General features: G+C 48.5%; 1 protein-coding gene across 2 annotated transcripts in view; it reads right to left on the reverse strand.

The window, feature by feature from the left end:
- IGF1R (insulin like growth factor 1 receptor) overlaps positions 1-16,251 on the reverse strand; it is a 309,794-nt gene that overhangs the window by 49,076 nt on the left and 244,467 nt on the right. For both annotated transcript variants that reach the window (XM_040493771.1, XM_040493772.1), the window contains 2 exons: positions 3,108-3,322; positions 768-894 (listed from right to left, as the gene is read on the reverse strand). In XM_040493771.1, the coding sequence (XP_040349705.1) occupies positions 768-894; positions 3,108-3,322 (342 nt within the window). The remainder of the gene's footprint in view (positions 1-767; positions 895-3,107; positions 3,323-16,251) is intronic.

The raw sequence follows: 16,251 nt of genomic DNA on the forward strand, positions 1-16,251 counted from the left end.
TCCCGAGACCTGCTATCTCTACTGCTATGACCCTCCCCAGGACTCTGGCTCCGGCAGGGGAAAGGGGGCCAGATACTGCCATTGGTGGCTCTGGTTCCAGCCCCAGGGAAGCCAATCACTAGGGAAAGAGACCTACGGCATCACAGTGGGAGCCGGGTAAGGAGGGTGACTAAGCAGGCTGGGGAAGCACTTGGACAAGAGGCAAAGGAATGAAGAGGGAGACCCAACAAGAGCTTCCGTCTGGAGGAGGACGTCGTGGCTGCTGTGGCAGGTGTCACCTGAAGGTACAAAGCCCCCACAGATGCTGGGAGAAATCATGAGAGGTTCAAAACATGGAGGTCAGTCTCTCTCCCTTTTCCATCCCTAGTTTGGAGGGCTCATGACCTAGAGCAGAGGACGGTGCCTTGGGAAGGGCCCGTGGGTAGAGGGACAGGAATAAGAGGACAGATCGGTCTGGGGGTCCCCTCCAGGGAAGCTGAGCATCCTGCACGGTGCAGGTGCTCCTGGGGTATGGCGTGGCGGGCACATCCTCTACCCCAGTTAATGGATGTCTGGACTAGCCTAATCCTCTAAAAAACAAACTTTGTTCTTTGGAGTTATTTTATTCCAACCCCTCTAACTACCCACCGGAGAACGAAAGGCCCCAAGCCGACACTGTCGTGTTGTGGCTGTCACCACGGTGATGGATGTCACGTGACAGCCAGGGAGGGTGGGGAGGGTGGAGCACGGGCTTCCCCACCCACAGCCCTGCCCACGCAGAAACTCACGCCTCCTTGTAGTAGACGGTGAAGCTGATGAGGTCCCTGTAGTCAGGGGGCCGGTACCGGTGCCAGGTTATGATGATGCGGTTCTTCCACGTGGTCGTAGAGGTGAAGTGCAGGACGTCACTTTCACCTGGGGCGAAAGGTAGATCTGTGAGCGACAGGGACGGACGTCCTTTCCCTCCAAGTGTCTGACAAGCCACCTGCCCTGCACTGTTTCCCTCTTCTCCAAGGCTGGCTGTGCATGCTAATAAGCCCCTTTCTGGACTTCTCAGTGGCTCTCTTATTTCTACTAAGCACCCAGACGTGTTCCCACACGGAGCTGTGACCAGCTCGGTCCTTTGTTTTAGCACACTTGGCTGCGTTGGCCCTGCCCTGTGAGTCCGAGCCTGACAGGGAAGGGCTGCTTGACACAGCCAGGCACCTGCCCTTTCTGTTGAGCCCTAAGACGTGGCTGCCAAGGGGGCCGGGGAAGGTGAGCCCTGTAAGCTGGCTGAATCTTCTGCGATAGGAGGGCACCTGCTCTGTAGTGTTAGGGGTCTCCGCCTGCTCCTGCTCAATCAGCAGAGACGGGCTAACAGACCAGGTGTGCCACAGTGGGGCACTTTCAGTCTAAACGTCGTATCGGCCTGGAAGGACACGGAAGCTTCCCGGAGGCTCCAGCTGGGGCTGACATACCACCGGGAATGAAGTAAGCACTGACAAGAACAGTGTCACCTGGCAAAGCCCCCTGTGCTCCGTGGGACGCTGCTGGGGAGGTATGGCAGGGACCCAGCTCTGAGCCCCTGTCTTGTTCCTCTGGCCAGATTCAAAGGACCACGAGGACCAGGGAAGAGCTGCTGACCGCCTCTCCTCAGGGAGACTCGGAGCCCTACAGACTGTCCTTTTCTGCTTCTATTTGCCTGAATCCTGACGTACTCAGTAGGTGAAGCGCAGGCTGAAGGCAGTTAATACTAAAAAGTCGGGGGGCAAAATGTGCTGATGTGAGATTAGAAAAACACTGCAGTTTCCGCTTGAGGGTTATTTAAAGAGAAAACATGATTTTGTTTTCAATGGGAAAGAAACGGCTACTGTAGTCACAATCTGATAGGGCAGACCGGCTGAGTTGGAGGAGAACACACTTTGAAAATGCTCAGACACAGCCGCCCTGCCATGGTTCGAACAGGGAGTCCGGCAGGGGCTGTGTGGGCATGTCAAGGACAAGGCGCTGGTTGCAAACACGCCATCCAGCCTTGCATCAGGCTTCTTCCCTCCAAAAACCCTTCCTGGGCAGTTTGAGTATCTACCGGGTAAATCCAGATGCCAGCAAAACTCATCAAATGCTAATAGTTTCTCGAACCTGCGTGTGCTGTGTGTGCACGTGCGTGTGCACATCTTTGATCCTATAAATCACTCTCTTTTTTTTTTTCTAAGACCCTTCCCTTATTAAAGGCCGAGGACAGAGAGACAATTTACTTTTAGAACTCTATCCACCTGAACAGAACCACATTTTCAAAAGCCGCTTTACATACAGGGTTAGCTGAGAGATGTGTACTGCTACAGCTCAGATACAGGACCTTAAAGGTAAAAGTCATGTAACCATTGCAAGGTTGTAATTACACTCTTCTAAATTTAAGAAAGCAGTGTCAATTCAGGGAGTCTACAGACTCTCTCCACCTTTCTCGTGTTGGGGTGTGAGTGAGGAGGAGGCCAAGTGAGAGACAGAGACCCCAGGGCCATGCGCTGGGCTTGGGGCTTAGCCCCCTCTGCCCTCAGGCTTCTCCTATGCTGTGGGCAGTGGAGCTGAGCTCACTCCCTGGAGTTAACTAGCTCCTCTGTGACAAATAATCCGACCATATGCCTATGCATTAAAAGACATTTAAATTGGGACACCTGGGTGGCTTGGTTGAGCATCCAACTCTTGATTTCGGGTCAGGTCATGATAGCAGGGTCGTGGGATGGAAAGCCCCACGTTGGGCTGTGCACTGAACGTGAAGCCTGCTTAGGATTCTCCCTCTCTCTCTCTCTCTCTCTCTAATATATATAATATATATATAATATACACATAATATACATACATTATATATACATAAAATACATGGACATTTAACTCTGCATTCTATAAGCACTTCTGGAAAATCTGTGTAGGAACCTATTTATAAATGTGTAGTGCATTCATCTAGATGCTAAGGGAGAAGCACGAACATGAACGTGTCATGCATCTGCCCTGCTACCGACTCTGAACATACACACGTGTGAGCAAAGTGCTAGTTAAGGAGGCCTCGTGTCCCCCCACCCCCAAGTGAAGCGAGGAGGGGACCACAAACGGAGCCGCTGTTCTAGACCGGAGGAGGAGGGGCCACTCACAGGAGGCTCGCTCTCCATTGTTCCTCGTATTGATGTCCCCTTTGCTCTGGCGCCCCTTAGTCCCGGTCACCTCCTCCATGCGGTAAATTTCGGAGACGCACAACTTGGGGTTGAAAGCAAAGTACATCTTCCCAGCTTTGATGGTCAGATTGCGGTGGCCCCAGTCCCAGAGCTGCTGCAGGTTCTGGTTGTCGAGGACATAGAAAGAGTAGTTCCTGGAAGCACAGAAACCACCGTGAGCTCTCCGGCCCTTGCCCAGTGTCCCCTCCCACCCATTGGCCGCACCACACGGGCCCTCCTCCACACGTGGCTCCGGAACACGCTGCCTTTGCCAGTGAGAGATTTAGTCATTAATAGTGGGGAAGCGTGGACAGTTCCTGTTCACAACAGCAACCATCTGATTGCAGGACAGCGTACTGGAATTGGGAAGACACGAATTAATTTTAGGACCTCTATTACCAACAAAATGATGCCTCGCGTACCAGAGGGTGTTGCTGGAATCATTCCACAGAAATGCCTTTGGGTATTTCTCTCAGAGCAGAGTATGTATAATGCACTTGAAGTCAGTCCACGGGAGAACAGACACGCTCGGCTACTCAACCAGAACAGCTTACATATTTGCTGTAGAAAGTCTGCCATCATCCTTGGGGGTAAATCCCACCCGTGCCATCAGCGGTGTCTGATGGGGCAGGAGGCAGAATGGGGACAGGGAGCCAGACTCAGTGGTGGACCAGCCCTGGGCCTGCTCCCTCCTCCAGATTCACCCCATCTTGAAAAGCCTCACCACCCACCTTGGAGAAGGTGGGGAAAGAGAAACCACCCCCGCTAAGGGCAGTCCCTCTGGGCCACATCATCCAGGCAACAGTGACTCAGTATCCAACACAAAGCTAGTGTGCACAAGGCTTGTTTTCCAAGTGCTGGGCTCCATTCCCAGAGTTTCTCATTAGTAGGTCTATGTGGGCCAAGAATCTGCATTGCTAACCTGCACCCTGCACCTCAGTGGTGCTGATACCTTCAGGTGCCGGGATCGCACCGGAAGAAGCACTGGTCTAACAGGTGCTGGGCACTGACAAGGGGCTGGAGGTCCAGAGCTGACCAAGTGAGTTTTGGGCGGACACAGAAGCAGCGGCTCCACCTGTTGATTGAAGGGAAGATGGGAGGACGGTGGAATCAGCAACAGCTCTGGCTACCCAGAGAGAAATCCATGCTCCAGGAGGTGGGAGAGCAGACAGCTACAGCTTAGGGGTCTGGAGAAAGATCCACGCGATGACGCCCCTTTCTCCGGGTCCCTGGGGAAACCAGGCAGGCAGGACCTTGCTGCCCATCCAAGTCCTCTGGGCTGAAAGGTCAGCTCCACACGGACCTCGAACCTGTCTTCTCCCCCTCCTGGTCCCCAGCCTCAGGCTCTATGCGAGGCTCACTCGAGCACTTTATACAAAACGGAACTGGTACAGCATTTTGAGCTATTTCTAAGATCCACTTAAGGATCCAGGACACAAACTGCTGGGAAGAAAGGATCCAGTCCCCTTTCCAGGGCCAAGAGAGCCAGACAGAAGTGTAAAGGCCTCTTCTGCCCTAGAGGCTGTGTCCATGGGCCCCTCTCTGCACCTGGTGAGGTTCTTCATGTACACTCAGACCAGGACTTCCACCCGCCTCGTCAATCCCCAGCCTGAGTCTCATTCATTAAGAAAGCAAAACTTATGGTTAAAATGCTGCCAAGCAGAATTGTGATGCATTCATGGGAATTCACAAGGGAGTTCGGAGACAGGGGTTCAGGACTACAAATGCCATGAATGAGCCACGTAGCCATGGGCAGTTCACTTAGAACTTTCTGTAGCCACCAGTCTGGTTCACTCATAGGACTAGGAGGGTATGAACACACAGTCAGGACAACAAGGGGTATGAACATCTGAGCTCCCTGTTGGTTTTAGGAGTCCAAGACCCTAAGGCCCGGGAGAAGTCACAACGCTGAGCTGGAATCTGCCCCACCAGCCTGAGCCCAGCCCCCGGACAAGCACTGGGCGCTGTCCGTCCACACATGTGCAGGGGTGGTGGTGGTGGGAGTCCTGCCCACACAGGGTCCAGTGGGCCAACACTCTCTAACACGTATATCCACTGAAAAAGGAACATGAGATGTTGTCCAAATGAATCGAGACTCGGGATACGCAACGCAAGGCCATGTGTACAGGTGGGGAGTGCTGGGACGTGGCAAGGTGAGATGGGCCATCCCTTGGGCCGGTGGCCACCCTCCCCCGACCCCGCACTGCCAGGCTGCAGAAAGCAGGGTGATGCATGCATACAACTGACGGAGGGGTTTGCAGGTGGAAACAGATGCCTCCTATTCTCCCATTCTTGCCCACGGTTACTTCCTGCTCTGAAGGACACTCTGCAGTGCCGACACCAAACCCCAAAGGGTCTGGCTGCTCCCAGGTTCCTGTCTTGGTCCCAGGGGACAAGATCTGGTTGGTGCAGAAACCTCTAGGCCGGGAGTGCAGGCCAATTAACCAGGTCAAGCTCCTGTCTCAACTCGGGGTGAGGCTTCCTTTTAGTAAACGGATTTCACTGGCAGGGAACAGAACCACACGGAAAATACCTTCTGAACAAAACATGCCTCTCCCCATGGAGGAAGCATGAATTATAAATCAGGAACTTGACAAATGAGTGGCAGGCACACTGAAATTCTGTGTATGTGATTAATCACTTTGAAAAGCAAGATTATCTTTTTACAGTAAACACAAACATTTTTACAACACTGAGAAGGCCTGGGGCCAGGATACCAATATCAATAAAACCCAGGCGTTATGGAGCCTGTGTGAGCGACAGAAGAAGCAAAAATAAAACCCTCGTCAAAATAATAACCAAGCCATCAGGAGCTGCCTGTCAATAGTGTTTTGTTTCTCCAACCCCAGGTTGGGGCCTGGCTCCGCCCCAAACTTCCCTCCCATGATTAGGTGACAATTGAGAGACGGTACAAGGCAGAGAGACTTGCCTGCACATTTATACACACAGGCACACACACACTCACAGATTTTCATTGTTTCCTAAAGGAAATGGCTATATACGTCAATTAATCAATGTGATTTCCTAATTGTTTCTAAGCTTACTGCCTTTACATTCATAGAATATATAAAAAAAAATTAAGTTGTTTATTTTTCTGTAGCTCACACAGATGCCGGGTTTTATAGGTATTGATATCCTGACTCCCAGCCCTCCTTGTGTGGCAAAAGACGTTTGTTTCTGTACTTGGGTGGGCCCCATCAGACAAAATGTAGACCAATTCAGGTGGGTTGCAAGCAATCCATCATTTCCTTGAGGATACCTGTATATTATCTGTATTGATTTATATTCTTTTGTAATGTTTATTTTTGAGAGAGAGAGAGACAGAGAGAGAGAGAGAGAGAACGAGCAGGGGAGGGGCAGAGAGAGAGGGAGGCACGGAATCTGAAGCAGGCTCCAGGCTCCAACCTGTCAGCACAGAGCCCAACGTGGGGCTCAAACCCACGGACTGTGAGATCATGACCTAAGCCGAAGTCGGACACTCAACCAACTGAGCCACCCAGGCGCCCCTAACTGTATTGATATATTCTAAATACCTAGTATATACTAGACACTCAGGTGTTTTATTCATGGCTCCAGTCTTGGGGCTGTCTTCCTTGAGTAACCAATAACGACCACCTCCCCACCTGCTCTGATGAAGGGCAGGAAGGATGTGGAAGCAAAGGAAAGCGAAAGGGCTGGGAATCTGCCTGGTGCACAGAAGACAGCTCCAGGGCCAGTGTTTAGAGCACTGCATTGGAGAATCCAAACATCAGGGTCTGAGCATCATCTCCACCGCTCACTAAGCAACAACTCTAGGCAGTGTCTTATTTGGCTTCTCCCAGGCTGGGAAAAAGGGGATTGAGGGCTAGGAGTTCAAACTACGGGGGTGGAAGGGATATTCCTGCCTTTCAGCCCTTACTGACAAATTGAAAAAAAAAAAATCTGCAAATACACAGCTGATCATTCCCTTTCATTTCTCGGAGAAACCATAGAATCTTTCCGGCTGTCTCTAGGGGGCATCAGAATCCAGCACACAAGGACTGTCTCCAGCATCCTAGCAATCTGCAACAGATACAGGATTTGGCCTTTTCACAGATGCGGCTTTATACCACATCCAATCTCCCCCAAATCCGATATTTGCACCAACCTTGGGGGCTCAGCAAGGGCGGGCGTTTATATTCAAGTGCCACTAGGCACCAGACAGAAACTCAGAACATGTTTCCCCTTTGATTGTTTTCTAAATAGCTTTACTGAGATAGAATTTACCTACCAAAAATTGTACCCATCATAAGTGTACAGAGCCGTGAGCTTCATAAATTTATGCAGCTGTCCAACCACCACCACAATGCAGTTTCGGAATATTTCCACGATGTCAAAGTTCCCTCCCTGCCAACGCTGGTCAGTCTCTGCCCCTACCCCCAGCCTTCACCAATCTGCTTGCCGTCTCCACAGTTTTGCTTTTTGTAGAAACTAATGGAATCACGTAATGTGCAGCCTTTTGTGTCTGGCTTTTTTCCCACTTAGCTCAGTGTTTCTGAGGGTTACCCATGTTGTTATATTATTGTTGAATAGTATTCCATTGTGCCACAGTCAGTTTATCCACTCATCTCTTGATGGACATGTGGACTGTTTCCAGTGTTTTTTTGTTTTTGTTTTTTTGAGGTGGGGGGTGGGCTATCATGAATAATCCTGTTAGGAACATTCACATTCAGGTCTTGTGTGGGCACGTTTTCATTTCTCTTGGGAAGATACTGGGTAGAGCCTGGAATTGCTGAGTCACATGGTTGAGTCTTTATTTTTAAAAGTCCCCACAGCCCTGTTGCAGCCTAATCTGAGAGTTGCAGGAAGGCAGGATGAAGCGCCAAGTTTTGCAAAGTCAAGTGGTAGGATAGTGAGCACAGAGATGCCTGAAGGCACCCAAGGTTTTCAATTCTTATATCCCCTGCTACCTGCATCTGCTTTTATGCTTTTTGGAGCAACAATCCTTGGGCACCAAAGAATCTGAAATTCTAACTCTTCATTTGTCTGATGCCATAAAAAAATAAGGGTGTCCAAATGAAGGAACTGTCAAGATAGCAGAAATATTCTGTTTTCTATTCCAGGGCTTAACAATTAGTCATTTTATATAAATCTTATACGTGTGTATTACAAGACCCATTTCCTTCTTAAGTAGCAGAAAAACCTTGATTTCTTAATGTCTAAGGCTATTAGTCTAGAAACACATCACAGTACGCATCCTGAGTCACGTCCTCGAGGAAACCTGGAGGTCTGAGTGCTTGCGGACAGACTGATGACTGCCTCATGCTGTCGAGCCCTGTTCTTCCAGCCACCAAGTACCTTGCTGCCTGTTCAGATGTGATTCTGCCCACAACTTTCGCCACCCTGGAAATCAGATTACAAAATCGGCTCGCTTGGAATACAGACTCGAGCTCCACTCCAGGTAAAATGCTTGAGCTTCATGTTCTGCGCTTGACTCGGTGGTCTGGGTTGCGCAAGGGACTTGGAGGTAGATCTCAGTTCCAGTCTGGAAAGCCAAGGTCTTCAGATAGAAGGATCCCTGCGCTATGGATTTGTCTGCTCTCCATCCAAACAAAATGCTATGAAACTTCCATTGAGCCAAATGGTGGCACTTATTAGTGTTCTTGTCAGCTACAGAAGTTCAAGAAAAATGTCCTTTAAGGCAGTAGTGTGACAAGAAAATATTTAGGAAAAGAGGCAAAGTGCTTTGAGGAGGCACACGTTGAGGAGAAGAAATGACAGGACACAGCAATGGTATCCAATTGTGGATACACAGCGAAATCACCTTGGATTCTTAAGAAAATCATTGGCGCCTGGATCCCACCCCCAAACATCCTGACCACACTGGGAGTGCCACTTGGGCTACTGGGATTTTTCTTTTACCCGTCCCCACCCAAGAGGATTCTAACGTGTCGCAAAGTTGGGAAAGCACTGGGATAAAAATTATCTTGGCTTAAACCAAAGGCGCACAGAAATGAAATGTCCAGGCCGCTCTGCTAACTCTCCTCGGGCTCGAAAGAATACATTCCATCGTTTACCTAAATTATAACCTCCACGCCTGGGTGCATAACACCTTACGTAATTCTAATACCACCTACCTCTCCAGCATTATTTGCCAAACAGGTCCCAGGATGCCCCAACTCGCCGCCTTTGCGGTTGCTGCCCTATCCTGAAGTGCCCTCTTCACCTTCTGCTTTCTGAGTGTTTCTGGAAACGCTTCGAGGCCCATGTCAAATGCCACCCTGGGATCTTTGTAATCAGATTATCTGCCTTTTTCTCATGCCCGTGGCACATTCCTTTCCCTTCCCTGGGAGCACCTTGCAAGTTCTGCTTCTGCACTGTTGTTGGTATTTATTTTTATCATATTCCTTTCTTCTTTGCCTCTCTCTGACTCTTCCCTCCTTGCAGGGGTGGGGAGAGCTGGTGAAGGGCTGGAACGGATGCTCTTCCTAAGTTTCAGGATGCAAAACAAAGAATTGAGTTGTTGCTGGTGGGCACACCTGGTGCAAAGAGCTGTTAGGAGCGTTCATCACAAGTGACGATGACCTAAACCTTTTTTGGTCATGGGTGGGGAAGGCCCATGAGAGAACGCAACTCCCACAAGACAGGCAAGAGTCTCAAGCACCCCAGCTAAAGAGAGAACCCCCAAGGAGCGCCCGGGTGGCTACGTCAGTTAAGCACCCAACTGTTCATTTTTGGTTCAGGGTCCCGGGGTTGGGGGATCGAGCCCTGCCTCAGGCTCTGAGCTGAGAAAGGAGTCTGCTTAAGATTCTCTCTCTCTTCCTCCCTGCTCATGGTTTCTCTCTCTCTCTCTCTCTCTAAAGTAGTAGTCTCTCTACTTTAGAGAGAGAGAGAGAAAGAGGGAAAGAGACAGACAGACAGACTCCAAGAAGCAGCACATAGGAATTAAAGGCTGGAAGCCCAGCATCCTCGGAGCTTACAAGGGCCACTGATCAGCAGTGGGATGTGAAAACTCACAGCCCCATCTGCCCTCCCTTGTCATCGAAAACGTTAATAGCAGGCGGGGGCCTGAAGCATCCTGGAGCCTGGAGGAGTCCCAAACACCTGAGCAATGACAGGCATCCTTTAAAGAGCCCCCACCGGGATTTCAGGTTCTATACAAACTTCAGGCAGTCAGAAATGTGTCATCTACATCCCTACAAATAAAAATCAGTCTTAGTTCTCAGCTGCCTTTAAGGGCATCATACTTTTCAGTGGCCACACGACTGAAAGGTAATCCCCTCGTATAACCATCCCTAATAAAAATTACACTCTCCTCCCAGCTTTCATCTCTATGTATATCACTTGTTCAGCCTGGGGGAGGGGAGGAATGTGTATCTTTAAGCAGCAGGAAAAGTTGCTGATACCGACCTGCCAAAGGAAAAGTGCTTACCAACACGAGGGATCCCAGAAACACAAACCTGGAGAGAAAAAGAGCTGTGCTAACCTTCACTCTAAGATTTCATGTAACAAAAAGTAGCCAGCACCCCAAAAGGGCAGAGCCCCAGCTTGATGTACAAGTGACTTGGGACACTGTGGGGCACAGTGGCAGCCTTCTTGGATTTGTGGGGAGAAAGAAAGTTTTTTTTTTCCTCGAGAATCAGTGTTCCCAGTGGGGAGGACAGTGTGCTTTTCCAGGATGGAATGAAGGGCTGCCCTCTCTCTTTAGCTGTATCAGATGATGGAATTTTAAGAATTTAAGACTGACCAAGAGTTAGTCTGAGAAAAGCAGGGAGGCTATAAAGAAACCCTTATGGGGTAACTCTATCCAGTCGGGGCAGATAAATCAGCAAGGACAACCTTTCCCATGACCTTCCCACCTCTTTCTTTCCTAAATGATTTCCCCAAATTCTCTTTGGAAGGAATTCGCTCTTTAATGAATGTCTCCTTTTATTGCAAAGCTTACAGCCAGGCAAGAGTTGTATTGAAAGGGAGTATGAAGAGAAAGGTATGTATGCAGAGGTACACGCAGGCTAACTTCTAGAAAGAAACCGTAGCAAGAAACATCAACTCTTGTTTACCTGGTAGCGAAAAGCCTCCAGCTAGTTTAAAAGCCCCGATCACAAAGCATACTTCTGCAGAAGGCAAAAAATTCTACCAGTAGCGTAAATCCTGTAGGCTAATTGATAAAACAATTTTGTGACTCATGATTTCTGTGTAACAAAATGAACTATCCAGACTCCTCCAGATCGCTTACGTTCCCGTATACAGTTTATCCGTGAAAAACGTGGGGGTTAGGGTGCTGCACTCTGCATAGCCACCAACGCACACGTAATTTTTGACATTCCCCACACCTATCTACTAACAGTCTACTGTTGACCAGAAGTTGTCCTATCAACAACTGATTAACACATATTTCATATATTATATGTGTTATATACTGTGCCCCTATACCAGAGTCAGCTGGGGAAGATGTTAGTTAAAAAATTATAAGGAAAATAACATTTACAGTACTGCACTGTATTTATCCAAACAAAACTGTGTATAAGGGGACCCGCATGATTCAAACCACATTGTTCAAAGCAAGGGTCAACTGTATTTTATTTTATTTTATTTTATTTTATTTTCTTCAACGTTTTTTTATTTATTTATGGGACAGACAGAGACAGAGCATGAACGGGGGAGGGGCAGAGAGAGAGGGAGACACAGAATCGGAAACAGGCTCCAGGCTCCGAGCCATCAGCCCAGAGCCCGACGCGGGGCTCGAACTCACGGACCGGACCGCGAGATCGTGACCTGGCTGAAGTCGGACGCTTAACCGACTACGCCACCCAGGCGCCCCGGGTTTTGTTTTTAAAGGAGGCAGGTGGTAAGACAGAGTGTCAGGGCCAGAAGGAGCCCCAGAGGTCACAGAGCATCCATCATCCTATTACAGATGGGGAAGCTGAAGCCCAGAGAGGGACAGTGGCTTGCCCAAGATGACACAGCAGAAGCAGAACCAGATTCTTCTGGGCCTCTTGCCTGGTGTGAGAATGGGTTACAAGCAGAGCCCCAAACTGGGCTTTTGTTTTACAGGTCAGGTGCTTATAAAGTCAGCAATTCTCAAACCTGGTTTACTGATCCTAGGGTGTGGCCGGTTGGTTATTGCAAAGGCCATTGCAACATTCACAGTAGTCTTTCAAAATGAAGCTAATTTGAATTTGCCATTTAGAAAAAATATATTTTCTTTTACACTGGGGCTGGGGGAAGTAGGAGGAGTCCAAAGGCAGTGACAGTGACAGGATGGCTACCCAAGCCTTATCTGAGGAGGAGAAATATAAGTCTTCCCAGAGGGGCCTCCTCTGGGGGCGGTGGGTGGTGCTCTGGGCTCACACTGAAGAGTGGCTTCAATTCCACAGGGACAGACACCTGCTCTCTGGCTCTTCTGCTACTAAAGGGAAGTAATTGTCTCTGATATCATTGTCCCTGAGTGGCCTGGCTGGAGGTGTTAAAGCTGTCAACAGCTGACTTGATCTCTCTGGCCAAAAATAATGGGAATTTGCCACCATCCCCTCCAGAACTTGAGCCTCCTTCTCTGCTTCCTCATCTTTGCAGAGTTGCGCTAGGCCCCTTGCTTGTGAAACATTTTGAAAGTTCAGGTGACCCTTGTTTTGAGCAATAAATCTCCAGGAAATATATGTAAATAAGATCTCTTTTTTTAAAACAAATTTAAATTAGAGAAACTCTCTTTAAAAGGCCCTCGTGGCAAATACTTTTATTTGGAATTATGTTTCTTGCCAGGAGTTCTCCCTAAATTTGTTCCCTGAATGTCTTCCTTCCTTCCTTCCTTCCTTCCTTCCTTCCCTCAGACTGATGTTTAAGGAGCACATACTGTTTTATGTCAGTCACTGTGCTAGGTCCTGGAGATAACAGTCCCTGCCCTCATGGAGTGTATACTCTCTTCCAGTGCCAGTTTTTAGAAATTCGTTTGCCTTAAACCCCAACAATGTAGAATTACACCTGACTTGGATTTTGTGTCTTCAGTTCTAGACATCATTACAGACAGAGCAAAATTTATCCTCCTCTCCCTGCACCCCCTACCCCCACCTCCATGTTTAAAGTCTTTTGTGTTTGTCCTTGTAATTTTTCCAGATCTGACTTGTTGTTGTTGTTGTTGTTGTTGTTTTACTACCTGAGCTTAGGAACTAAGTACCCCATGAGCAGCCTTGTAAATAAACACATTCCACTCTCAGTTCTTTCCAGAACGGGGCATTCTGTACTTGGAGGACTGTCCATACCAGTGTTCCTACCAAGCTCACCCTCCTATATAACATGCCCTTGGCCACATATCTCTAGTACCCAACTCCAGCATCTGCTAAGGAAATCTAAACACAGCAAAATTAGAAAGATAAACATAGTGTCCTGAGGGAGATTAGGAAATTCAAACTAAAGCCAATAAAAAGGGATTTGGATTACCTCCTATTTGAGATATTTTACTCTTGTGTGTTTAGGACCATTAGCAAGAATACTTGAATAAAGATGATTTGGGACAGTTTTAATACTGTTGTATTAAAATGGAGGGCATGCCCAGGGCTGCTTTGTTCGTGGCCATGGGTGGCGAAGTGTGAGCTGGGATGGCCTTTGTTTTTCTTTCTACGGTGGCCCAGACTGCCTTATGGCATCCCTGTGTTATCTCCCTCTTACCTCCACCACACCTGACCTCCCATACCATATTTCTTGACTCTTTTAAGGCCCTGAGTGCCTTGCATATGACCCTCTTTCATTGTTTTCACCAGCTGTAAAATGTAGCTTAATTCAACAGATAATTTCTAAGACCTGCCAGGAGCCAAGCACTGTGCCTGGTCCTTTCAAAGTGCAGGAGGTGTGGAACTGGAGAGTTCCAGCTCAGATTCCAGTGCAAATGATAGACAAATAAAGACCAATAAAGAATTCTTGTCTGTCTCCTAGGAGTCTGATAACCTGTCCCCAAGGGGACTGCTGACAGGTGCAATGTTTTCTCTATTTTCCAGAGGAATAGTGATCATGACTCCCTTTACTGAGCAGTTACTATGTACGAGCACAACGCTAAGTGCTTTGTATTAAATCCTCACAACCATTGAATAGGAGGGTGCTAGGATTATCCTCATTATAAGGGAGGAAAGCCTTAGCCTTAGCAGGGCTAGCTAACTTTCCTAAAGTCACATGTTAACACAGAGCGGAGCTGAGACTCAAACCTAGGTTTTTCTTTCTTCCTAGGAGAACTTAGGCCTCAGGGGGCAAGAGGCAAGAGATGGAATCTGGACTGTTTGAATTCCGAGCTGAGGGTCCCCTTGGGGATGCCTCCCTGGAGTGACTTCCTTTACTTCCCACTCATCCTGGGACAGAGAGAGGGCAGCCAAAACTTTCCAGGGCTCTCTGGGTATTGACAGTAAAGTCTGACTAGGGCCCTTTTCCTGAAGGGCAATGGTCTAGGGTGTTGCTACTTGCATGTGCAGCACCACCTTGCCCAGCACCCCCTGGGGAACTCACCCAACCAGTAGAGCTCCTGTGGTTCTGCACACTAGGGTGGCAAGGGTGTGAATCCATACACTATGAGGCTATGCTAGGTTTCCTGAAGGCGTTCGAGCTTGTAGGGGAACTGGTCTGGCCATGCGTGGAGCCAAGGGCTTCTGCCACAGAAGCCAGAGGGGCGAGAGGCATGTGTGAGCTGCGGAGATGAGCTATAGACCCTGACTGCCACCGTGACAGTGTGGGCAGGCTGGTTTTGGTCAGTCAGCATAGGTCCAACCTCTTCTCAGTGGAGATTGAGGAAGCAAGAGTGATCTTAAATATAACTGGTTTCATGTCACTTGTTTAAGCCTTTCAATAGTTTATCTCGCCCTGACTATGTAGAGTGAGTGTGGTCCAAGGATGGACAGCCTTGGCATCTGTTGTGACTTTGTCAGAAATGGGACTCCCAGGCTCCACCCCAGACCTGCTGGATCTGAATCTGTATTTTGCCACAATTTCCAGGTGATTGTTTTGCTCATTTAAGTTTGAGAAGCCAGCCTAGACAGCCCTTGTGACTGCCCTGATGCTTCTACCCACTTAAAGCAACCCCCCATTTATCACTTATCCTTTATCCTATTTATCACAATTTGCAATGATTTTACTTGTTTATCATCAGTCTCTCCGGCTAGAATACAAGCACCTGGAGCAGAGGGACCATTAAGTTGTTTCGTTAATTATTCTATCTTCAGCATCTAGCTTAGTGCCCAACACATAATAGATGCTTAAGGAATATCTGTTGAATGAATGATGAGTTCTCTGTCTTTAATATTCTGACCTAGTGCTTCTCAACAAGGGAGCTACTGGTGAGGTAGTTCTTCTTGTGAAGATTAGTGTAGAATAATGCAGGTTGTAACATCCTTGGTTCCCACTCAGTAAATGCCAACAGGACCCTCTAGTCATTGTGACACTCAAGAAAGCCACTCCTACTTATTTCCAAAGCCTCCTGGGGGTTGGTATTACCCCTGGCTGAGACCATTGCCCTAACCAATTTTGTCTGTTTTGTCTGATTGAACATACCTTGATGAATGCTGTGGGGTCCCAGAATTAGAAAATCTAAGTTTGAATCCAGTCACTACCTAGGTGACATTGAGCAAATCCCTTAAGCTTTCTGGGCCTCATCTGTGAAATAGGGAATCTCAGAGGTGTGCTGAGAATTACATGAACTGACTGTATGAGCAGCACAGTCATGTACACAGTTGGTTCTCATTTCATGCAAGCTGGTATGCAAATGGAGGCATAGTGTTCTAGGGTCCCTGGGGAATCCCAGAATCCCAGAATCAGAATGCTGGGGCTGGGAGAGATGGTGAGATCACTGATGTCCTTGGGCAAGCAAGGGCCTGGTGTTTTTATTCTAAATGGTGCACCTGAGGCTGAGCACTCAGCCCCAAGAAAGCAGGCTAGGTGTGTGATTTAATTAATAGTGTCCAGGGCCTAGCTGAGCCTAAGAGTGACCTCTACAAGTTTCTGCTGCCTGGAAGGGAGTGGTGATGCCAATGGGTGGGGGCAGGGCAGCTCTAGCCAGACTCCTGGCAGAGGAGGGAGGGTTACCCAGGACTGTGGCAAGAATGTGGGGCATCCTCTTAGCAGCAAGGAAGGCCTCCGGCGATCTTTTTTTTTT

Source organism: Herpailurus yagouaroundi, unplaced genomic scaffold, assembly GCF_014898765.1.
Source record: "Herpailurus yagouaroundi ecotype Mexico unplaced genomic scaffold, PumYag 185, whole genome shotgun sequence".
Taxonomy (NCBI): Eukaryota; Metazoa; Chordata; class Mammalia; order Carnivora; family Felidae; genus Herpailurus; species Herpailurus yagouaroundi.